General features: G+C 36.5%; 1 protein-coding gene across 6 annotated transcripts in view; it reads right to left on the bottom strand.

Annotated features, from left to right (window-relative positions):
• Window positions 1-22,962, bottom strand: part of LOC139148936 (cholesterol 24-hydroxylase-like) — a 67,590-nt gene that overhangs the window by 24,968 nt on the left and 19,660 nt on the right. For 5 of the 6 annotated variants that reach the window (XM_070720392.1, XM_070720396.1, XM_070720395.1 and 2 more), the window contains exons 2-7: window positions 15,233-15,313; window positions 14,414-14,495; window positions 11,427-11,584; window positions 5,413-5,551; window positions 2,092-2,181; window positions 1,117-1,273 (exon numbers count right to left, since the gene is read on the bottom strand). In XM_070720392.1, the coding sequence (XP_070576493.1) occupies window positions 1,117-1,273; window positions 2,092-2,181; window positions 5,413-5,551; window positions 11,427-11,584; window positions 14,414-14,495; window positions 15,233-15,313 (707 nt within the window). Of the gene's footprint in view, window positions 1-1,116; window positions 1,274-2,091; window positions 2,182-5,412; window positions 5,552-11,426; window positions 11,585-14,413; window positions 14,496-15,232; window positions 15,314-15,727; window positions 15,756-22,962 lie in introns of those variants that run through there. The other variant, XM_070720398.1, reaches the window with a different exon arrangement.

The following is a 22,962-nucleotide window of genomic DNA, read 5'->3' as shown; positions in this document are numbered from 1 at the left end:
TAACGTTGGAAGTGGAGACCAAGGTCAAGACCACTGATCTGTACAGGCAAACAAACACTGCTTCACCTTATCACTTCCTAAAATATACTCTGGACATAACTATCTGCACTTGCTTCCTTCCCTGACTCTTCACTATCTAATCTACTTGTGTCATCTCCTGTGAGTCATTACCCGGCCTGGTGCCCATATCTGTACCATGTACCGCCAACATCACAATCCAGGCGCTTCAGCTCTTTCCAAGCTCAAGTTCACATCATAAAATTCCAACCCACCCTCCATCATATAAAAAAATATAACCTCTTTGCAGGGTAGCAGTTCAAAAATAAAGAGAACTGTAACTTTAATATTACTTACATTGGACAACTAAAATTTCAAGAAAGTTCCATGGGGTTACTGTCATTGGCCTGTACTGTGTGCCAAGTAACACGCTACCCAATGTGCGGACCCTACACCGCCATCCAGGCCACTTCAACACCTTGACACCCCTGTTGTGGCAGTACGTGCATTCTGGTAAAACGCTGCCCTCCCAAATTGACTGGCCATATTAAGGTAACAGCATATCAAAAGTGTCAATTGAACTTTTGATCCCATCACACTAGATTTTTTAGTCACTATAGTGACTAAAAAATCTTGCGTGCTGAGAGATCAAAAATTCAATTGACAGTAATCAGCTACCAACACAGATGAATTTCCATGCAAGTAACAGCATATCCGTTTGTTTTTCCCTTGGGCCTGAGAGTCATCCCAAAGCAGTCACATTCCCTCAGTCCTCAGTTTCATGAAACAGACTGTTTTAAGGCAACTCTTATGCTCTCTAGCAATGACTATACATGTAATTACTTTACCCTAATGGCAAGTCGATATGTATATATTAAAATGTCATGTGTTGTCTCATATTTAAAAACACAATGTAACATGAAAACAATAATTTGAAACGATCACTCTAAGAAATGTATTGCTATATTGACAAAGAAACATGGAAAATATAACACACATAAAACATTCAAATTACACACTGCAATAATCAAACTTACACTTCAAAAAGAATGCAATTATGTACTATACGGTACATACCGGTACATGTACTGAACAGAATGGTAATACATTTGCTCTCACCTCCATTTTGTAGAAGGACAGATAGCATGTCTTGCGGTAATTCAAGTCCATCTTTTTTTCCTTTAAGTCGGCTATGAATGGCTTTCCTAAAAGTTTGTCTTATTCTCCTTGTAGCCTCATTAACTTCCTGTCGGTATTTCATCTTCAAAGGATTGTACTGTAACATGAAACACATCCAACAATTGTTAAACCAATAATTATATTTTTACATTGATAAATATTTCACAAATTAGGCATCAATTTGAAAGGCGAAATATCCTAGCCAATGTGGAGAAGAATTAGACAACAATTGAGCAGTCACTTTTATATTTCCCACAAATTATGATTACTAATATTCATTATATTACCATGCCCTGTCCATTGCGTTTTAATTGGTCGAGATGAACCACATGACTGCCCACAAATACACAGTAATGGTTTGTTTTCATGCCCGTGAATATGAATAATATCGTAAACATAGTAACTTTACAGCTAAAAAGAAAATTGTGATTTGTACAAAGATCATAATCAGCCACAAAATAAAATGGAGCATTTGTGGGCCGAGTTTAGACCCTTTTTTCCAAAAAAATCTCTGGGCCCCTCTTGTCATTCACACAGGAAATTTTTGTAAATTTTGATGGTTTTGTTGAGAATATAATTGAAATAACAGACTCTGCGTTGACCATCAACGTTTATTTATGGCCGTGGGCAATAGGAAAGCCAAATTAACGGGCTCAGCAAGCATCGCCCATTAATTTTTGGCTTTCCTATTGCCCACGACTATAAATAAACGTTAACGGTCAGCACGTCACCCATTATTTCTATAATATACTGTAGCATATTTCATATTTGACTATTTTACAGTATTGATTGGGCAAGACAAGATTTCACAATGCTGATGAATACCAGTAAAAGTTAAATGTTCACAATGTCAGTGTGTGGATAAGCTTAATGTTCACACTGTCACTGTGTGGCAAGTTAATTCAATTCTAGTACCTTATCAAGAGGGTGGTCAAAGCCATGATTTATGGCTTGTATGACAAGTTTTGCATCTAGGTAGATGTTTTCTTCAGACCCACAGAATGCCTGAAATAGAAACACAATTAAACCAATTGGAGTCAAAAACCACATATATAAGGGGAAAATGGAAAATGTCAAATGTTGTTGGCTATTCCATGTTCAATACCAGATGTTGACTGAATGTGCTCACGTGGTTTACAACAGGTTCATTAAATAGCAGTACGCTTCACAGAACAATTTGATATCTGTCAGATCATTATGTAGCAGGTTTCATCAACTTTCACACAGTACTCTCGGAGTTAAATCACTAATTACAAAACTTCATTTAATATGCAAATGAGCTGTTTTTATAATCTTGGCACTGCTCAATGCTTCATGGGACAATTAGATATCTATCAGATCAACATCTGTAGCACGTTTCATCAAATTTAATGTTGTAATTTTGGAGTAATATCACTACTGACAAAATCCATTTAATATGCAAATGAACCCTTAATTAGCTTGATACTGCTCAGTGCTTCACATGACAATTAGATATTTATCAGATCAATATCTGTAGCAGGTGTCACCAAATTTGGTGCCATAATTTCAGAGTTAATAATCACTAATTACAAAGTTCATTAAATATGCAAATGAACCCTTAATTAACTTCATACTAAATTCTTCACAGTATAGTCAGATATCTGTCAGATTAGTATCTGCAGCAGATTTTATGAAATTTGGTAGTTATTTCTGAGTTACATGACTAATTAACTTCAGTTTGTCTCCTTTTCTCAATCGTACAGAGATGATGTGACACAGAAACCTTATCGGGCTAGGGCAATGAACTTTTGTGAACGTAACTCAACTGACTGATAGGCTTTCATATGCAAAATCAGCGTACGGAAATTTACGCGTGGTATTGTTTCAACAGCATTTTAAGCAGTTCAAAAAGTATCAAAATCGAACTAAAATTAGTTTCATGCGTTTCACGTTTTTTCATATCATTATTTTACTTCCGGGTTTACGAAGCTCTAAAAAGTCTAGGGTCGGGGGGATAAAATTGGGGTAGGTCGGGTAATCGGAACAGCACATATTTTTTTTGGCCTTATTTTGTAAAACACTCACATTTTTCTGTTTGCTCAGCGTTTAAAACTTGGAGCATACCTACCTTGTTCTGTAAAATCTTGAATACAGAGCTTCAATCCATTGTTTTGCTTCAGTTAATATTTTATTGAAAATTTTATTTAACATTTTATTGAGCATTTCCGTGAAATGTGGTAGGTAATATATGATCAGTTACGATAGTAATTTGTAGGCGAAAATGTAGAGATTGCAGTAAAATTGCTACAAGTTTCAACCCTTTGACCTTTGATCTTTTGTTTTGAAATTTGAGACCCTTCAACGAGTGTTGAACGTCTGCGGCTAAAAATAACCAGCACGTCCCTCCAACTATCGCGCAAAGTAGGAAAAAAATCAGGCTGATTTTTGTAAACTGCAGCACAGCCGTCACCCCTCCCAGCTTTTTAATTCCCGCGGACTTACCGCGGACGTTTTAATGCCGCGGAGATAACTCGATCATTAGAGCAAAAGGGACTAAAATAAAGGTGTGAATGGCCCAACTCCAGCCTGCGGTAATGAGTTCATCATGAATATTCACGGCACCTGAGGTGCGGTAATCACCGAGGTAAACGGATAAGTGAGATGCTGCGGACTCCGCGCGAGGTACCACCTGTTTGAAAATGACCTCCTCCCTTACATGACTAATTACAAATCTTCATTTAATATGCAAATGCGCTATTTATTAACTTGACACTGCTCAGTGCTTCATGCAACAATTTGATATTCATCATATCAATATCTGTAGCAGGTTTCACTAAATTTGGAACCATAATTTGAGATTTATATCAATATGCAAATTAACCCTCAATTAAGTCACACTACTTAATTCTTCTCAACACAGTCAGATACCTGTCAGATCAGTATCTGCAGCAGATTTCATCAAATTTGGTGAGTTATCTTGGAGTTACATGACTAATTACAAAACTTCATAAAATATGCAAATGAGATACTTATCAACTTGACACTGTCCAACTGATGCTTATCAGTACTATTAGATATTTATCAGATCAATATTTATAGCAGGTATTATCAAATTTAGAGTAGGGATTTCGGAGTTATATCACTAATAAGAAAAGTTCATTAAATATGCAAATGAGCAGATAATTGACATGACACTTACAGTATCATCATAATGTTCTGAGATTGTCATCTGTGAAAAGTTTCATGAAATTTTGTGCGGTATTTCTTAATATATGTCGACACTGTCATTACTGTCTCCATAGGAAACCATACAATACGAAAAAGATCTAATCAGTTCTTGCTATAAGCACATGGTAGCTATGGTACCTATCTACCAAATCTGACTTGAATTTGTGCCGGCGTTTTTAAGTTATTGTGTAGACAGATGGAAACACACACAGAAAGACAGACAGACAGACATTGCTACGACATTAACTCACGTGTGTGAACACGTGAGCAAATAAAACACTTTCATTCTGAATAGTTTGCAACAAATTTGACGGGTTATATCATAACGATTTCAAATCAACAAATGAGGACTAAATTTGTGGAGCAAAAAGTTGCAGAATGAAAGTAAATCTCAAAAACATAACTTCTACCCAGTAATTCAATACTTTTTTGAACCATAATTGAAATTTGTGAGACATGCAGAGAAACTTACATGTTTTCCTTAAAAATTTTAAAGTGACCATTTCTATGATACTCTAAATTTGTTTTGTGTTTTTCATTTGAAAACCCGCAGCATACCAATATATGGCAGCAGCACATGGAATGCACTGAGGTGTACTTAAGCTGTTTAAATTTGTAGGATAGGTATCAACACATATCTATGTTTATTTATATTGGCGGCTTGCCAATTGCTTGACAATTCTGTTGATTATATAAATAAAGAGATTTGGACCTGTGTACATGACAGTGTTGATCAAAAGTATGTTCCAGCAAGGGATCTCTGTTTGACAGAAAAGCTGCACCCATTAAACATTGCAGTAAAGTTAAGGTTTATGGCAAGCAGGCTGTTTCTGTAAGTGTGCCATGCTAGTCGAACTTGTTGTTTGATTGAGTTTATTACAGTATACCAGATGTGTTTCATGGAGTTTGTGGTATATCACTATTACACAGGACACTACAAGACGACATGCCAGCTTTAACATGCTGTAATTTACGTTCTGAACGTGTCAGTGTACAAATGAATATACTGAAATTACTTTAATAGTGAAATATGAAAGATCAACTAACCTTGACCAGAAAACTTGCTGTAAACATACAGAACTCATCAAACATTTTGACAATGGTCACACCATCAGCTGATGTTTTCAATCTATCAACCATCAGGTCTGTCTCATGTTGCAATTTGTTAAACAAGGAAGTTAAACAACTGAAAATAAAATCACAAACAGTATAAGTAATACTGTATCCAAAACTGATCACTATCCAGATATGATCTGAAAATATCCTGTGTTTCTTTACCGTTATATATTGCAGTTGTTTGTAAATTGAAACTTTTACCACAAGTTTGGAACTACAATGAAATTGTTTATGATCATTGCAACATCATGAACAATGTTCATACCATAGATTAATTTTGAAATATTATCAATAAGTATACATATATGAAATGAACTGAAATGGAAATACTAAATTTCTAACTGTTGTCATTGTATCACCACTTTACATACAGTACACGTAGCAAGTGTAATCTTGCTTTTGCTCGTCTTTCATGCTTATATGCCAAATTATAGCACAACTCATCCACAGTCTGTGTTCTAACTCTTCAAGTGATAGTTATTTGGGATGCGTCGTTTTTGTGCTGATCTACGTACACAACCTCATCAGGCATCATTTGTTCGAACAGTTGACTGCGAGGCAATCAGTTCTGAAAAATGATGCCCACTGACTTCAAAAACGACATTGTTGCACCAACTGGAGAAATTTCTCTGATCCTACTTTCTGAAGAAGAACTGAATGCTCCGATTTCCAACAAGGACTCAAAATGGACGAAATGATATTCAAAGGTGCATTGTATGTTTTGCACTAGTACTGCGATGCTCTCAGTAAAACTTTTACTTGCCGACCCACTCCACGTATTACATGAGACAAGTTTTATATATGTTAAAGCCACACTTTTCAATCTCAGGTTCTCGCATTAGTGGAGTTCTCCTCCCAGTCAAACTTTTAGCCAGTACGATGTTTGATTTCAATAACATTAATTACACAAACTGATCTCAACCTTTTGTCACCTTTTGCTAATCCTGCAAACAGAGTTTATACAAGTGTTTGATTGACGGTTGTTTCAAATCGCCAACGGTCATTTATTCCCCGCCACAAATGCTTGAATTTCCTAAAAAATTGTCTTCCAGTCGCGTTAGACTTTGAATGTAACCACAGATTTCGATCGGCAGCAACTTCGCGCTGACCACTTGGCAGTCTGTCTGCATTTTTGCGGCTGGGGAAAACTAAAAAGTGGCATTTTCTGGAGCAGGTGCCCGCATGATGCCTGTTTGGTGTCCTTTTATACAGTGAACGCCGCCATAAGCTTCGCATCCTTTTAAAGGGAGGCTCCGCCTTTAAGTTCTTATGCATGACTGAGGATGAGGTGTGTTATAAAACACATATTGATAGGCCATGAGGGCAACAGCATAGGTCTTTAACCCCTCAGGCCTGTGAGTCACTCCCAAAAACAGACTGTTTCCCTCAGCCTCAGGAAACAGTCTGTTGGGGGTGATAGGGCATCTAGAGAAACTTTAAATGAAAACTTTAAAGCAACCAGATGAAAATCCCAAAAGGAACCGGTAAATCCATAATTCTAAACAAATCAGACAAGTGGATTCATGAAGGTTTTTTGTCCAAAGTTAAAGAAAATGACCAAAGAATTCCTAAACAGTTCAAAGCACGCAGATTCACTTCAAATAAACAAAATGTATGTAAAATGCAACTTCTTGTCAAATAATATTGGAATCTGAACATTTCATTGCAAATTTCAAGAACTCACCAACTGGCACAATTATTTGCAGAAAAAAGGCTTCAACTGATGATGATGCATCAAAATATAATCACCTAGCTAATACTTAAATGACAAGTCATCGTTGATGACACAGTCCCCACTTGTTAATGGGTACTTTGATTAAAATGTCCTCACAGAGGATAGAGTCCTCTTCATTAATTAGGTCTGTGAAACTACTTTGATACAGATGGCGCTCAATGGCCAAGAACGAGTTCCATGGTGGTGAAAACAAAACCAAGGTAGGCCGCCATCCTAATTACAAAAGGTCATTAAATGAGTTAAGTGTCCTTGTACCAACTTTGAATAAAATCGGTTGAGACTTGCCTGAGTTATGGATAAGGACACGAAAAAATTGTAACAAAATGGCTGCCATGCAGCCATATTGGATCATATCATGAAACAAATTGACATACATATGTATGACATAGGTTAATGTCCTTGTACCAACTTTGAAACATAGGGCCAAAGTCCCTGAAGCTACTATAGACATGGATACAAAATTAAGTATTTCCTGACTGTATGAAATTATCTCACTAAGGTCATCCTAGGGAGCTGTAAACCAAATATTAAAGCTGTCTGACCAGCGGTTTTGAAAAAACAAGCGACTCAACAGTTGACAGATCAGCTCTGTTGAGTTATGTAGAGAATAACCTTTTGTGACACGTGTATTGATGAAGAAGGTGGATATCTTTGATTAACATTGTGAGTTCTGTTTAATAAGTTGAGACTGTACATACTCAGAGAAAGCACACTGAAGAGACAAAGGTTTGAAACTTAAGAAGTTCAAGGTCACCAAATGCATTATAAGGAATCATGTTACACTTTCATTGCACTGTTTACACAGATTGCATAATTGCTATAAATAGCACATGAGGAATCTTTATACAGCCCAGCTTTACCATAAAAACCCTATCACTTTGACCACTCTTTTAATTGACCACTTTATTTTTTTCCTCAAAAAGTAATTTTATTTTATCCTTACCAAGTCAACCATAAATGGAAATTAGAACTTTCTCTATCTCTATCTCTATTGACTATTTTGAGCAATTTCTTTTAGATAACATACAGGGCACAATAAATGACGGTTCAGAATATGTCAAAGTTGGGATTCAGGAAAGTTGCCTTACATGTTTTAATCCTCCAAGATGGTAAGCATTTCACTATGAACTGTCAAAAAAAGTTGAACTTTCTGATAATTCTACACTAAAATTATTTTGGCTTTGATGATTTCCTAATTAATTCAATTATTTAAAATCATATTAATTATTTTTTTCTGGGTGAATTGATAGGTTTATACAGTACAACAATTACATACAATGTAAGTCAAATTTTGACCAAAAATGACAAAAAAATTCCTTAAAAATACACATTTGCATATTTCATCACAATTTGAACAAATCTAAGTTGGGTTACCCCTAGGGACCTGTATACCAAATAACAAAGCTGTCTGACCAACAGTTATGAAGAAGAAGATTTTTTACCAAAAACACCTTTTTTGGCATTAATTTGCCTATTTTCAACAATATCAAAAAATTAAAAAAAATAGTTTCTCAAAATCGTATTTTTCATCTACACAACAAATATCAAATCAGTAAGTACTGCGGTTCTCAAGATATTTGAGTGGACGGACGCCTCACAAACGGACATACATACATACATACATACATACATACAGACTGACGACGGACGCCGGACGGATACCCATCCCAATAGCTTCTATAGACTATAGTCTATAGTAGCTAATAAAATCGGTTGAGATATGCCTGAGTTATGGCTCTGTACATGAAAAAATCGTAACAAAATGGCCACCCGGCAGCCATATTGGATCGTATCACAAAACAAATTGACGTGCATATGTATGACATAGGTCAATGTCCTTGTACCAAGTTTGAATAAAATACCGCAATTATACGGTGTCGCTCAAATTTGATCAGACTAGGTACATACCAAAGATCAACAATAAGTGCTGTTTCTATCTGTTCAGTGCAGGAAAATTATACGTTGATGTTATGACAATTTCTGCACAGTACAACCAGAAAAACAACAAGAAATATTAAACCAGAAAAACAAGAATGACAAAAGCAAATAAGATCTGAAACTTTAGGTACTGAAGGTCAACTTAAAGCAACATGCATAGCAGAGAATCTTTCAACCATGGATGTACAAAAATACATCCATGGTTTCAGCAGGTCTGTTAATATGTCAAAGTTCATAAACAATGACAGGAAATGACCAATTAGCTGTTTCAGTTACTGCTACCACTCCCAAACATATTAGGTACCCTGCATACAAATAGGTTAAAGGTCAAAATCCTCTTATTCAGATGTGTGGGCTGATTCAGTTATTGCAACCACATCTGCACATTTGCAGGATTTCCCTTTTTCTTACCTCATTTGCACATTTTTGACACTAACATGTTCATTTGAACAAATTCACATCTCAACCCCTGCATCTACATGTACCTGTACACCAAATACTGAGACGGTAGCTTTGGCGGTATGGGAGCCTTTGTGTGTGATGGACATACATCCGCACATACATACCCACATACATACATTCAGACATACAGACGTCACCGACTCATCATTAAGCTCTTTTTGGTATTTATATATAAAACCAAATATGAGCTAAAATCGGTTGAACTGAGTTATGGTTCCGTACAAACAAATCGTACAAAAGCCACTTGGACAGTATATTGGATTGTATCACAAAACGAATTGACGCGCATATGTACGACATAGGTCCATGTCCTTGTACCAAGTTTGAATAAAATCGGTTGAGACATGTCTGAGTTATGGCTCTGCAGTACATGAAAAATCGTAATAAAATGGCCGCATGGCGGCCATATTGGATCGTATCACAAAACAAATTCACGTGCATATGTACAATATAGGTCAATGTCCTTGTACTAATTTTGAATAAAATTGGTTGGAACATGTCTGAGTTATGGCTCTGTACATAAAAAATCATATCACAAAGCAAATTAAGGTGCACATGTACGACATAGGTCAATGTCCTTGTACCAACTTTGAATAAAATCAGTTATTGGCTCTGTACATGAAAAAATCGTTTGTATCACAAAAAAAATCGACGTGTATATGTATGACATATGAAGTAATCCTTGTACCAAGTTTGAATGCAATCGCGCCAGCATCTCTGAGATATCTGCGTGAACGGACGGACAGACAGACACACGGACGCACGCACGGACATGACCAAACCTATAAGTCCCCCTACCCCCCACCACCCCCCACCCCCCCCCCCCCCGCAGGGTGTCCAAGGGGACTAATAAATGCAAGTTCTCAAGTTTTTACAGTAGATAAAGCAGACATGTACAATGACTGTGATATTGACTTTTGCCAATGCAATTGCTTCCTATGCAAATATACATGTACATGTTGGAAATCAGAGCTGCAAGGTAATGTGATTTTTGCTGAAATTACACTTGACACTCCTCAAAGAGCCCGATAAGAAATACAGACCATCAGAATAATACAAATGATATCATTATCAGAAAACATACGCAATACATTTATGAAAATGTGATATACATTTACAATGGGAAATATACATGAGGGCAGAGATGCATACCAATATTCTTGTGATGTTGATCTCAATGAAATACACACAAACAATGCAAATTGTGTTAAGCTGTTCAACTTCTTTCGTTCAAAAATATGGCTTATTTATGGGTAAAAAGTTCTCTTACTCATGGAACACATTACAAAATTTCATTTACATGGTTTCTGTATGTTAAAGATATACATAGTTTTGAACAAGGACACTTACTGGTGCTATTTAAATGGAAATACCGATAGGGCATGAACACCCTGTGTCAAATGCCTAAGATTCATTAGAAAGATGTATACAATGGCACTTCCATATACCTGTACATTGAGATTGTCACTGACACACTTTCTGAAAAATTCTGCATACATGAAAACTGACAGAATATAGAGATATCTTTATTATGTTTTTTCAGAAAACTGCATTTCAACTACAATATTGTCTGCAGTCAGGCAATAATCAAAACTGAAATATTAAGTTGCAAGCAACGAAAACATTAACAACATTTGATGTACTCTCACATTATCGTATGGCCGACATACTCGCAAGCTATAGGCACTAAAAGGAAATGTGCTGGTTTTTCATTGACTCACGTAAAACAAATATAATTTATAAATATCCATACCAGGGTCACATGAAATGCATGTGTTTCCTTCTCAAAGCTACCAGGTACAATAAATACCTCTTTTGAAATGCAGTGCCAAGGAATTTACGTCTTGGCGCCCAATCTTTATTGTCCACTTCTGTCATTAAACTTTTGCCCATAAAGCGTTCTTCACACAAGGATGACAACTCTGAATAAGTATGAGGTTTAGGGTGAATACCAGAACCAAGCAAATCCTGCAAATTATGAAGAGAATATCAAACAATATCAAAAACTTTACATGAGGTTTCATTTGTATAACCAGCACCCTACAACAGAACATGATATCTGCACAGAAAGGATACAGTGTTGAATGGCAGTTGACCTATGAACGGTTGTTCACCATGTTCACCAAAATAGCACATTATCAAAATAAAAATACCTTAACCAAACACATTTGAGGAAATTGAGCATAAACATGTGATAAGCCCATGATTTAGCGCATGGGAACTTAAATTTCTCAACTGTATAGTTAATGATGTCACATGAAAGAGTTCAATAATATGCATGTGACATCGTACGACAGTTACTTTCCATCTTTCTTTCCATCAACCGATCAATAAATCAATCAATCAATCAAGCCTAACTTTTTGATACACTTGAATACATTAGGCGATGTTATTCTCAGAGGTACAGAAATGGCAATGTACATCATATGTCTTAGTCTTTTAAAACTTCACAGCAGTTCATGGTCAATACCAGTCTTACAAGACCACAGGGAACTTAGTAATCTTGTTGTTGTTGTTGTTGTTGTTATTGTTGTTGTTGATGGTGATGATGATGATGATGACGATAATAAAAAATATTAAAAAACAATGTGTCATTCCTTGCTGTTGTTTGTCGATGTTGTAGATAATTGTAAAAGAAAACTGTAATCGTGACCAAAAAAACGACGTAGGTCGCCCAACGTCACTCCCGTCCTATTATACAACCAAGGGTGGAATCGAGATGCCCCTGATCAAGGCTCATCAGCCACCTTCAAGGCCCAGAAAAAACACCCCATTCACGAGCGATCGATTGAAATGTGCTATCATAGGCACTGAAATTATCTCACTGACCTAATTTGGGCTTCACTTGAACTACCGACCTGCAAAAGAGTAGAAAAACGGCGATTTCCAAGTCGTACCCGGTCAAAATCGATCACATTTGAACTTCCCGGTCGATGGTGATGGGTCTGTCATCACTGGGCATTTAAATTGACCAATTGGGGCCCTGTAAAGGCTGCTTCGGTCAGCTCTCATTACTAATACATGAGGAGGCTTGTCTCAACGCAAAATTTCAGTACAGTTTAAACTTCGCCGTCTCAACTTCATTCAATTTCCATTCTTGTAGAATAATACTTATATGGATACCAATGACAAATCAAGCCGTCATTTACTGTAAACTATCACCTGGAATACTCATTCACAACGACAATGTACACTCGCTCAAGTACGAGCCCGGATGTTGATTACGCTTGTATCCTTGTAACGGGGGAAAGTCAAATACCCGGAAGTGTACGCTCTAACTATCGACAGTATATCCTGACGTAAAATGGCAGATTTCTGACAAAGAGTTGGAAAGTCTCAGTTTATCTGCATGACTATGAAGGTTTTCTACTTTTCGCGTACTTTGAACGTTACACGTACGCGTACGAGCAGGGAGCATTGAATCATAAACAATCGGCTGGCCGAAGCAGCCTTTACAGGGCCCCCAATTGGTCAATTTAAATGCCAGTGATGACAGACCCATCACCATCGACCGGAAGTTCAAATGTGATCGATTTTGACGGGTACGACTTGGAAATCGCCGTTTTTCCACTCTTTTGCAGGTCGGTAGTTCAAGTGAAGCCCAAATTAGGTCAGTGAGATAAATTTCAGTGCCTATGATAGCACATTTCAATCGATCGCTCGTGAATGGGGTGTTTTTCTGGGCCTTGAAGGTGGCTGATGAGCCTTGATCAGGGGCATCTCGATTCCACCCTTGGTTGTATAATAGGACGGGAGTGACGTTGGGCGACCTACGTCGTTTTTTGGTCACGATTACAGTTTTCTTTTACAATTATCTACAACATCGACAAACAACAGCAAGGAATGAGACATTGTTTTTTAATATTTTTTATTATCGTCATCATCATCATCATCACCATCAACAACAACAATAACAACAACAACAACAACAACAACACAAGATTACTAAGTTCCCTGTTACAAGACATGTATTAGGGAATTCCTCAATAGCAGAACCACTACCGTATGACTGCATGTACAGATAAAGACGTCTGTTCAACATATGTTTTCAGTGATATACGGTATAGACTGAGATACAAACAACTAAGGGTCAGTGAATGACCATGTTTATAATAAATATGATACACAGACACTGCACATACAAACTGGTGCACTTTAGCGTGGCAGTTAAGAAATTATAGACACAGAAATCCTGGTTTACATGTGCTGTATGTCGAACTGGCAACCTAAGCAGACTGATAAACGCGGTACAGAAGGACTGGATGTTTATGTTTTGATTTTTCATAGCGTGACAATTCTAAAGGCTGTATTTTGGGCTCACTGTGGGAAGTTCGTACTACGTAGCTATTACAATAACACATTACAGTATTCAAGTCAAACAAACAGCATAGATTAATCTTCATTTAAAACTTTCTCCACACGTCTAATTTGACATAAATGTCAATCACATCATATTGACTGGCAGATATATTTTCATACACTACAGACCATGAATCACCAATGATAAATCAAATATTACAGGCCGATTTGATACAAGTGTTTAAAAATAAAATACAACAAGGAATGTTGTCAATTAGAGATTTAATTAGTGTATCACGCAGGAACCCAACCAAAAAGATGTTGGAACTGAAATGAGAAATCATTATCATATGGACAAACTTGAATTAGGTCACCCCTGATACGTACCGTGCCACACAATTGCAAAGCAATCTGATAAGTTTGAGAGCAGCGGAACACGTATACCACAAACAAATAACGTTTAGAGTCTTACTGACTCAGAAAGTAATAATATATTACCTGCAGAGCTTGTGGATCAAGCACAACAACTGTCACTCTGTGCAATGAAAAGTACTTGTAAACTTTGCCATATTGCTTGGCCCTGAAAGAAATGAAGATAAAAATAGCTATAGTACACTTTATTACGTGCCTTGATGTGAGTGCAAATCAGTGCATTTACTTGAATAGGAACATCATGGGAGTTTAATAGCAGGCCATGTGAATGATGTACGGACCAGTTTCCATAGTTAACACAGTCTTGTGAAGCCCTTCAATGTCAAGGTAGATGAAAAATGCTAGATGAAAAATATCCATGTGCGCCCTGCTATTTAGACTTTGCTTAAAATGCTGATAATTGTAAAATTGTTTGAGAATGCCCTTGAATGTCAAAGCATTAACTGTGAAAAAGGATATAATAAAATTATTGCCTGAATTGATGGATTTATGTGTCCTTGCAGCAGGAGACAATTTTCCCTCCTGGCATTGGGCAAATCATCACCTGCTTTCGTGCAAATAAACCCATGTATTAAGGCAATAAATATTAAATGCCATAGACTTCATCTTTTAGGTTCAAAAAATCAATAATTTGAACTATACGAGGGCAACCCAAATTTTATTATGAATTCAAAACTTTTTCTGGAAATGTAAAGCTTCATGAGATGAGATGCTTCTTGAGATGCTTTTTGTTGACATGTTCAAGAACTGTCAATCATCAACTACTGTGCAAATAAAAAGCACTTTAGCTTTGTCACATGATACAATACAATTACATCCTACTGATTAGTATTCTCTGGAAGAGTATTATTTCATTCAAATACATAACAAGGAAGTCAGACCTACCAATCAACCAAGATGTTGAAGTGAAGTGTTTTCCCAGCATCATGAGCTCTCTTTATTTGTTTCAGATTACCCCATAAGTAACTGTAAAAGATTTAAAGGACAGGAATCAATTATATATCTTAGCTTACAAACCCTTAATACATTGCTAAAATACAAGAAACATTCAAGTACTGCTTTAAGTCGGCAGAATCACTTGATACATAAAACACTAGGTTTGATATGAACCGTTGGTCAGATTAAATGAAGTCCAAAGTTGAACCTTGAATTCGATTGTCTTCAACCTTTCAGAACAATTTCTTAATTGGCTAATAAAATATAGCACAAACAAATTTAAGCCACTAAGGCCAAGAAAATAAAAAGTTTGTTTCTCATCCTAGACATATTGCAAAAATAATGGGGTGATGCGGGTTTTTCTTCTCACTTTTTTTATTCTTCAACCAACAAGAACGCACAAAAAACATGAAAACATAGGAATGAACATAGAGATAAACGCACATGGTTCAGCACGGTCGAGATGGCAACTGACTCAAGTGGTTAGTATATCAAAATTTATTTCTTTGGATGGCTTTTCTGGAAAGAAACACACAAAACTTAATCCTTACATGGAAGAACATCTCAAATCGACTCAGGACAAGACATTTCCAGGTATACCCAACGGTCCCACTCAATCTACTCATAGATCTGTCAGGTCAGATCGCGATTTTCATTTGCAAAAGCGAACGGATGTAACTTTTAACCCCAATTACATATACAGTACACAATGGGTTCTTGCCATAACCCTCATTGCATTTAGGGTACACCATTGGCCTTAACCCTCATTACACATATGGTACACCATTGGCCTTAACCCTCATTACACATACAGTACACCATTGGCCTTAACCCTCATTACACATACCGGTATGGTACACCATTGGCCTTAATCCTTATTACATGTACGGTACATCATTGGCCTTAACCCTCATTATACATATGGTACACCATCGGCTCTTCCCTACCCATTCTCTATTGAGACAACCTGGACTGGTGATCAACATTAAACATAGAAGATCCTAGCTGCAAAATTGTAGCGCTACGGTGAGGCAGTCTGTGATTTTTGGTTTTTTGCGACTTCGCTCACCAGTAGTGCTACAATGCCGATGGCCCTGCGGAGTATAAAATAAGTGCATCCCACTGGACTAGGCGTGTTGATGTGAAATGCTACATATTTACTGCATTTGGTTGTACCAATTTATCACTACTGAAGACTAAACACTATACTACACTTAATCTTGTTGTTTTATGGGGTTTGGAATTTGTTTTAAACACATCGATCGCTTTGCGAAACATTTCTGGGAGCTGCCATTACCAACTTCCAGTAATGGCTGCTCCCAGAAACATGGATGACCCATCGGCATTGTAGCGCTACTGCTGGTGAGCGAAGTCATAAAAACCAAAAATCACCGCCCGCCTCACCGTAGCGCTACAATTTTGCAGCTAAGAAGATCCTATTAAAGCAGTATCTTGCTACAGTATTGCATACAAACCACTGGGTAGTGTCTAGCCATAGTATCCCCGGGCCAACAAATCACTGGGAAATGTCTCGCCATAGTATTCCCTGGCCAATAAACCACTGGGAAATGTCTCGCCATAGTATTCCCTGGCCAATAAACCACTGGATAGTGTCTTACCATAGTATTCCCTGGCCAACAAACCACTGGGCAGTATCTCACCATAGTATTCAAGGCCAATAAACCACTGGGCAGTGTCTTACCATAGTATTCAAGGCCAATAAACCACTGGGCAGTGTCTTACCATGGTATTCCCTGGCCAAAAACACTGAATAGTGTCTAGCCGTAGTGTTCCCTGGCCAACAAACCACTGGGCAATGTCTCGCCATAGTATTCCCTGGCCAATAAACCACTGGATAGTGTCTTACCATAGTATTCCCTGGCCAACAAACCACTGGGCAGTATCTCACCATAGTATTCAAGGCCAATAAACCACTGGGCAGTGTCTTACCATGGTATTCCCTGGCCAATAAACCACTGGGCAGTGTCTTACCATGGTATCCCTGGCCAAAAACACTGAATAGTGTCTAGCCGTAGTGTTCCCTGGCCAACAAACCACTGGGCAATGTCTGGCCATAGAATTCCCTGGCCAATAAACCACTGGGCAGTGTCTTGCAATAGTATTCCCTGGCCAATAAACCACTGGATAGTGTCTTACCATAGTATTCAAGGCCAAAAAAACACTGGATAGTGTCTAGCCGTGGCATTCCCTGGCCAAAAATCCACTGGATAGTGTCTTTCAATGATATTTGCCGGCCAACAAACTGCTGGGCAGTGCCTTACCATATTATTCCCTGCCCAACAAACCACTGGGCAGTCTCGCAATAATAATTCCAGGCCAACAAACAACCAATTTTAGTGCCTTCCCTTCACTCTTCAGAAATGTTACATAATGACATCTGTTACAATGCCTAACATTCATTTTTTGCTCACGTGTGTGCATATGTCGCAGCGATGTCTGTCAGTCTGTCTGTCTATCTGTCTGTCTGTTGGTCCGATATCTCAAAAACGGCTTATCAGATCGGAATCAAATCTGGTACATATATTGAGTTAGCAAATGGCAAGAATTGATTAGTTTTTGGTGGGTGTGGCTTGCATACTTTTTGCTCAATTGCATAGTCAATGATTTTAGAAAAAAAAACGGATATACATTAAAAATAAAAACAACTGCACACAATTTGATGAGATTTGCTACAAATGTTGATCACACCAAGATATATCAGCAGTGGGAACCATTAAGGGGTGACATGAAAGATAGTTGCTAATTTGCATATTTAATGAACTTTCCTAATTAGGGATATATATCTGAATTGACTTGACCAAAGTTGACAAAACTTGCTACATGTATTGGAGATATTATGATACAACATTATTGAAAATCATTAAGCATTTTTACTTCAGCCAATTCCTAATTTACATATTTAATGAACTTTGCTAATTAGGGATATATATCTGAAGTGACTGGACCAAAATTGATGAAACTTGCTATATACATTAAAGATACTATGATACAGCATTATTGCATTTTCACTTCAGCCAATTCCTAATTTACATATTTAATGAACTTTGCTAATTAGGGATATATATCTGAATTGACTGGACCAAAGTTGATGAAACTTGCTATATACACTAAAGATACTATGATACAACATTATTGAAAGTCATTAAGCATTTTTCCTTCAGCCAATTCCTAATTTGCATTTTCAATGATCTTTTCTAATTAGGGATATATACTGGAATTTACTTGATCAAAGTTGGCAAAACATGCTGTGTACATTGATGATTATACCAGGTTAAAACAATATTGAAAGTCATTTCACATTTTCATGTCAGCTAATTTATAATTTGCATATCTAATGAGCTTTCACAGTTTGGCATATATGGCTTGAAGGACTTGGCTAAAGGTAATTACACTTGCTATATAAAGTGGTGGTACAATGACAGCAGTCAAAGAAGGTATTTTTATTCTAGCTAATTATGTATTTGTATACTTCATGATCTTTTAGAGTTAATCGGCGGTGAATATTGTTCATTATGTTGATCATAATACTTTCAATGAAGTTGCAAACATGTGCCAAAGGTTCAAATTTACACATAACTGCAATAATAATGAACCTGTTGTAAAACACGTGAGCATATTCAGTTCATATCTGGTTGTAAACTTGTGAACATGTGGGTACAGTAGATTTGCTCAAGAGCTTAATAATATGTTGTCACCTGATGAGTTCCAATATTCTATGCAGGTGGACATTTTAATGTTACTGCCGACCAGGTGTAGACCAAATATATATAGACACATTCTTACAATGCATGAGAGAGACTGCTTAAGATCTGAAAGGAACTCGCCTATCTAACCTGGGAGATTGCTGCACATGTCTGTCTAACCTTGGTCATTGCTGCACCACTGAGAGAACTACAGTTGATGGAACCAACACATTTAACCCTTTTCCTGCCAAGTCTATATTTCACCATCAGGTCAAGATTGTTAAAATTAGTGAAAAACAACATATTCAATATGGTGTATTTTAACATAATATTGACCTTTTGAAGGCTGTTGAAAACATAAATACTGTAAACTTGATTTTATGGACTAAAGATGCTATAACGGAGCAAGCCAAGTGGGGAAAATATGTCATGTTTTGGCTCAATACTGTTTTTTACTGACTTGGCTGATGGGGAAGTGATACTGTCTGGCATGAAAAGGGGTATTGCAGGAAAGTTAGCGTTTTTCTTCAATGTGAAAAGAAGGTGGAGGAAAACACTTCTCTCAACATCACAAAGTTGCAGACAGTGTGCTGAATCCATCGCATTGCCACGTCACATTACAGTCCTGTCTGTTGAGCTTGAAACCACACTTTGTGTACCTTTGTGAAAACAGAATGGTTTAAACATATGGTGAAAGCTCCTGACTGAGCAGGGTAAAATGATTTTAGTTACTAGTAATGAACTCCATAGTGTGCTTCTGGTATTCACTGTCTGTGTGTGGTAATTTTCACCGTAACAGGCCCATATTTATGAATACGACTAACTTTATCATTGCTTTGATCTGATATATCACAAAGGTAGAAAAATTGTTGATTTCAAGTTTGTAAGAAACAACAGGTTGTGAAATGTAATGACTTTGTGTAAGCTCTAATCTTACAACTTCTTTATTATTGTGACATATCCCATGAGAAATCTCAAGTCGATGATTTTTTTGCACTTTTTAACCAGCATCTGAATATTAATACTGTACATGATGTTAGAACTTTAATAACTACAAGCGACCTAGCGGCCGATATAGCTCCGCTGTGTTTATGTAGAGAATAACTACATGTATTTTTGACACATGTTAATGAAGAAGGTGGAAATCTTTGATAGCTCAATGCAGTGGCCAGATAAAAATGGCTAATAGAAGCTGCAAAAATATACAATTGAAGATTTCATCATACTTTGAATGTATCACATAGGATCATCCCTAAGAACATGTCAACCAAAGCTATCTAATGAGTAATTTTTGAGAATAAAATTTTCTGACCAAAAATGGCAACAATTGCCCCCCCCCCCAACAAAATTGCAGATTTCATCATAATTTCAAAAGATCAAATTTAGTTCATCTATAGAAACCTGTATACCAAATTTCAAAGCTGTTAGACCAGTACTTTTTGAGAAACATGTGTTTTGACCAAAATGGCTAAAATTGCCCAAAAAATTCAAAATTGCAGATTTCATCATAATTTCATAAATATCATTTAGTTCATCTATAGAAACCTGTATACCAAATTTCAAAGCTATCAGATGAGTACTTTTTGAGGAACACATTTTTTGACCAAAAATGGCTAAAGTTGCCCCAAAAATACAAAATTACAGATTTCATCAGAAATTCAATATATATTACTTAGCTCATCTGTAGAAACCTGTATACCAAATTTCAAAGCTTTCAGACCAGTACTTTTTGAGAAACACATTTTTTGACCAAAAATGGCAAAAATTGCCCAAAATTACAAAATTGCAGATTTCATCATAATTTCAATAAATATCATTAAGGTGATCTGTAGGAATGTGTATACAAAATTGCAAAGCTATCAGATGAGTAGTTTTGGAAATACACATTTTTTGACCAAAAATGGCAAAAATTGCCCCAAAAATACAAAATTACAGATTTCATCAGAAATTCAATATATATTACTTAGTTCATCTATAGAAACCTGTATACCGAATTTCAAAACTATCAGACCAGTACTTTTTGAGAAATACATTTTTTGACCAAAAATGGCAAAAATTGCCTTAAAAATGCAAATTTGCATATTTCTGTACAATTTGAAGAAATCTGAAATAGATCATCCCTAGGGACATATGTACCAAATATCAAAGCTATCTGACTGGTAGTTTTGAAGAAGAAGATTTTTAAAGATTTTTTTACCAAAAATGACAAAAATTGCCTTAAAAATACAAATATGCAAATTTCACCACGATTTGAACAAATCTGACTGAAGTCACCCTAAGTAAACTGCATATCCAATTTCAAAGCAATCGGACAAGCGGTTTCAGAGAAGAAGATTTTTTTACCAAAAACACAAAAAAATGCCCCAAAAATACAAATATGCAAATTTCACCACGATTTGAACAAACTTAAGTGAGGTCATCCCAAGTGAACTGCATATAAAATTTCAAAGCAATTGGACTTGCGGTTTCAGAGGAGAAGGCAATTGTTGACGGACGACGACGCGACGCGGACGACGACGACGACGACGACGACGAAATCAACCTATTTGATAAGCTCCGCGTCGCTGACAGCGGAGCTAAAAAACCAATATTATTGTAAACTCCATCTCCTTGTCTTTACAGCTCAGTTAGATGTAACTTTAGATGTATTGTTGTTATTGACAATGAGATCTAATCCTAAATAGAATTCAATAGAAATCATGTGTCCAAATAGTTGGTGTACACAGACAGTGTGTTGTCTTTGCAGTCCTGATAATTTGTATTTGACTTACTTTTTCCACAGAGAATCAGGACAAACTTGTTTTCCAGGACAAAAATAATGAAAGATTGATAGCAAGTTACAGCTATTTGTCCCTTAAATTTTCTTCAACTATCAGCTTTTAATCACACAAATATTAGTTAGTTAGTTTATTGGTTGTTTCTATAATATTTGTGAAATTGTAAGAAGTTAAATTTTCAATGGATAAAATAGCTTATGACTTAGATCTTTCTTATTCTGTCTTTTTCAAAACTAAGCTTTCTGTTATATTTATTTACTTATTTATTTGCTTCTTTGTTTGTTGGTTTATTGTTCATTTATTTGGTACGTATTTATTACTTGGTTTTTTTTGTTTGCTTATTTGTTTGTTGTATTTATTTGTTTGTTTATCTGATCTTTTTGTTTTGTTTTTTTTGTTTGTTTGTTTGTCCTGGCTTCCCTGAGGTAGCTATTGCAGTTTTCAAGTTTTTGATGTGAACAGATATACATGTACATACATCTGTCAAGGTTATTTCAAAAATTAGCGACTCATTTTGATAATATAAGCCAATCATCGACCAGATTACATCATTAATAAAGTAGAGGGGTCACAAATGTGGCACAAGTGATCCGCAGTTTAGGCCGCTTATTAAGCCTCTGTCTTATGAATTTCGACAAATTTCGAATGTCAACATGATCCACATGTTCGCAAGATCTTGGCCACCAATGAGTCTGGTAATGGAAAAAACGGTCGAGATATTTACAATTCATTTCTACCTCCAGTTTATCGATTTCTCTCAAGTACCGAGAATCATTTTGTAGGTGTTCGTCATCTCTATTAGAAATACTGTTTTCAAGGTTATTTGTGTAGGTACACATATTTCATTTTGCTAGAAGTAAGAGTGGTGTCAGAGCTTTAAAATGATACCTAAGTTGTGATTGTCTGATGCAGACTAAAAATGGTACGCGATTTTGAAAATGTGTGTTGACAGAGTGGCCACAGAACTGTTCGAGATTATGACAGAATACGGTGGGATTAATTGTTATTTCACAAACTTAGTGCAACCCCAAGTGTTTTGGCAAAACCCTTCTTTCACAACTGACAATATTTGACATGGATCTACGATAATACATGAAAAAGTTACGTGAATGGTGCAGCTGAGGAGTTTATGGCAAGATAGAGTTCAACACACTATAGCCTATATAACCATGGATGCATGTTGAGGTTGCCAGGAAAT

This window comes from Ptychodera flava, chromosome 14, assembly GCF_041260155.1.
Source record: "Ptychodera flava strain L36383 chromosome 14, AS_Pfla_20210202, whole genome shotgun sequence".
Classification (NCBI taxonomy): Eukaryota; Metazoa; Hemichordata; class Enteropneusta; family Ptychoderidae; genus Ptychodera; species Ptychodera flava.
Note: the sequence above shows the minus strand (reverse complement) of the source record. Positions and strands in the feature narration are given on the sequence as shown.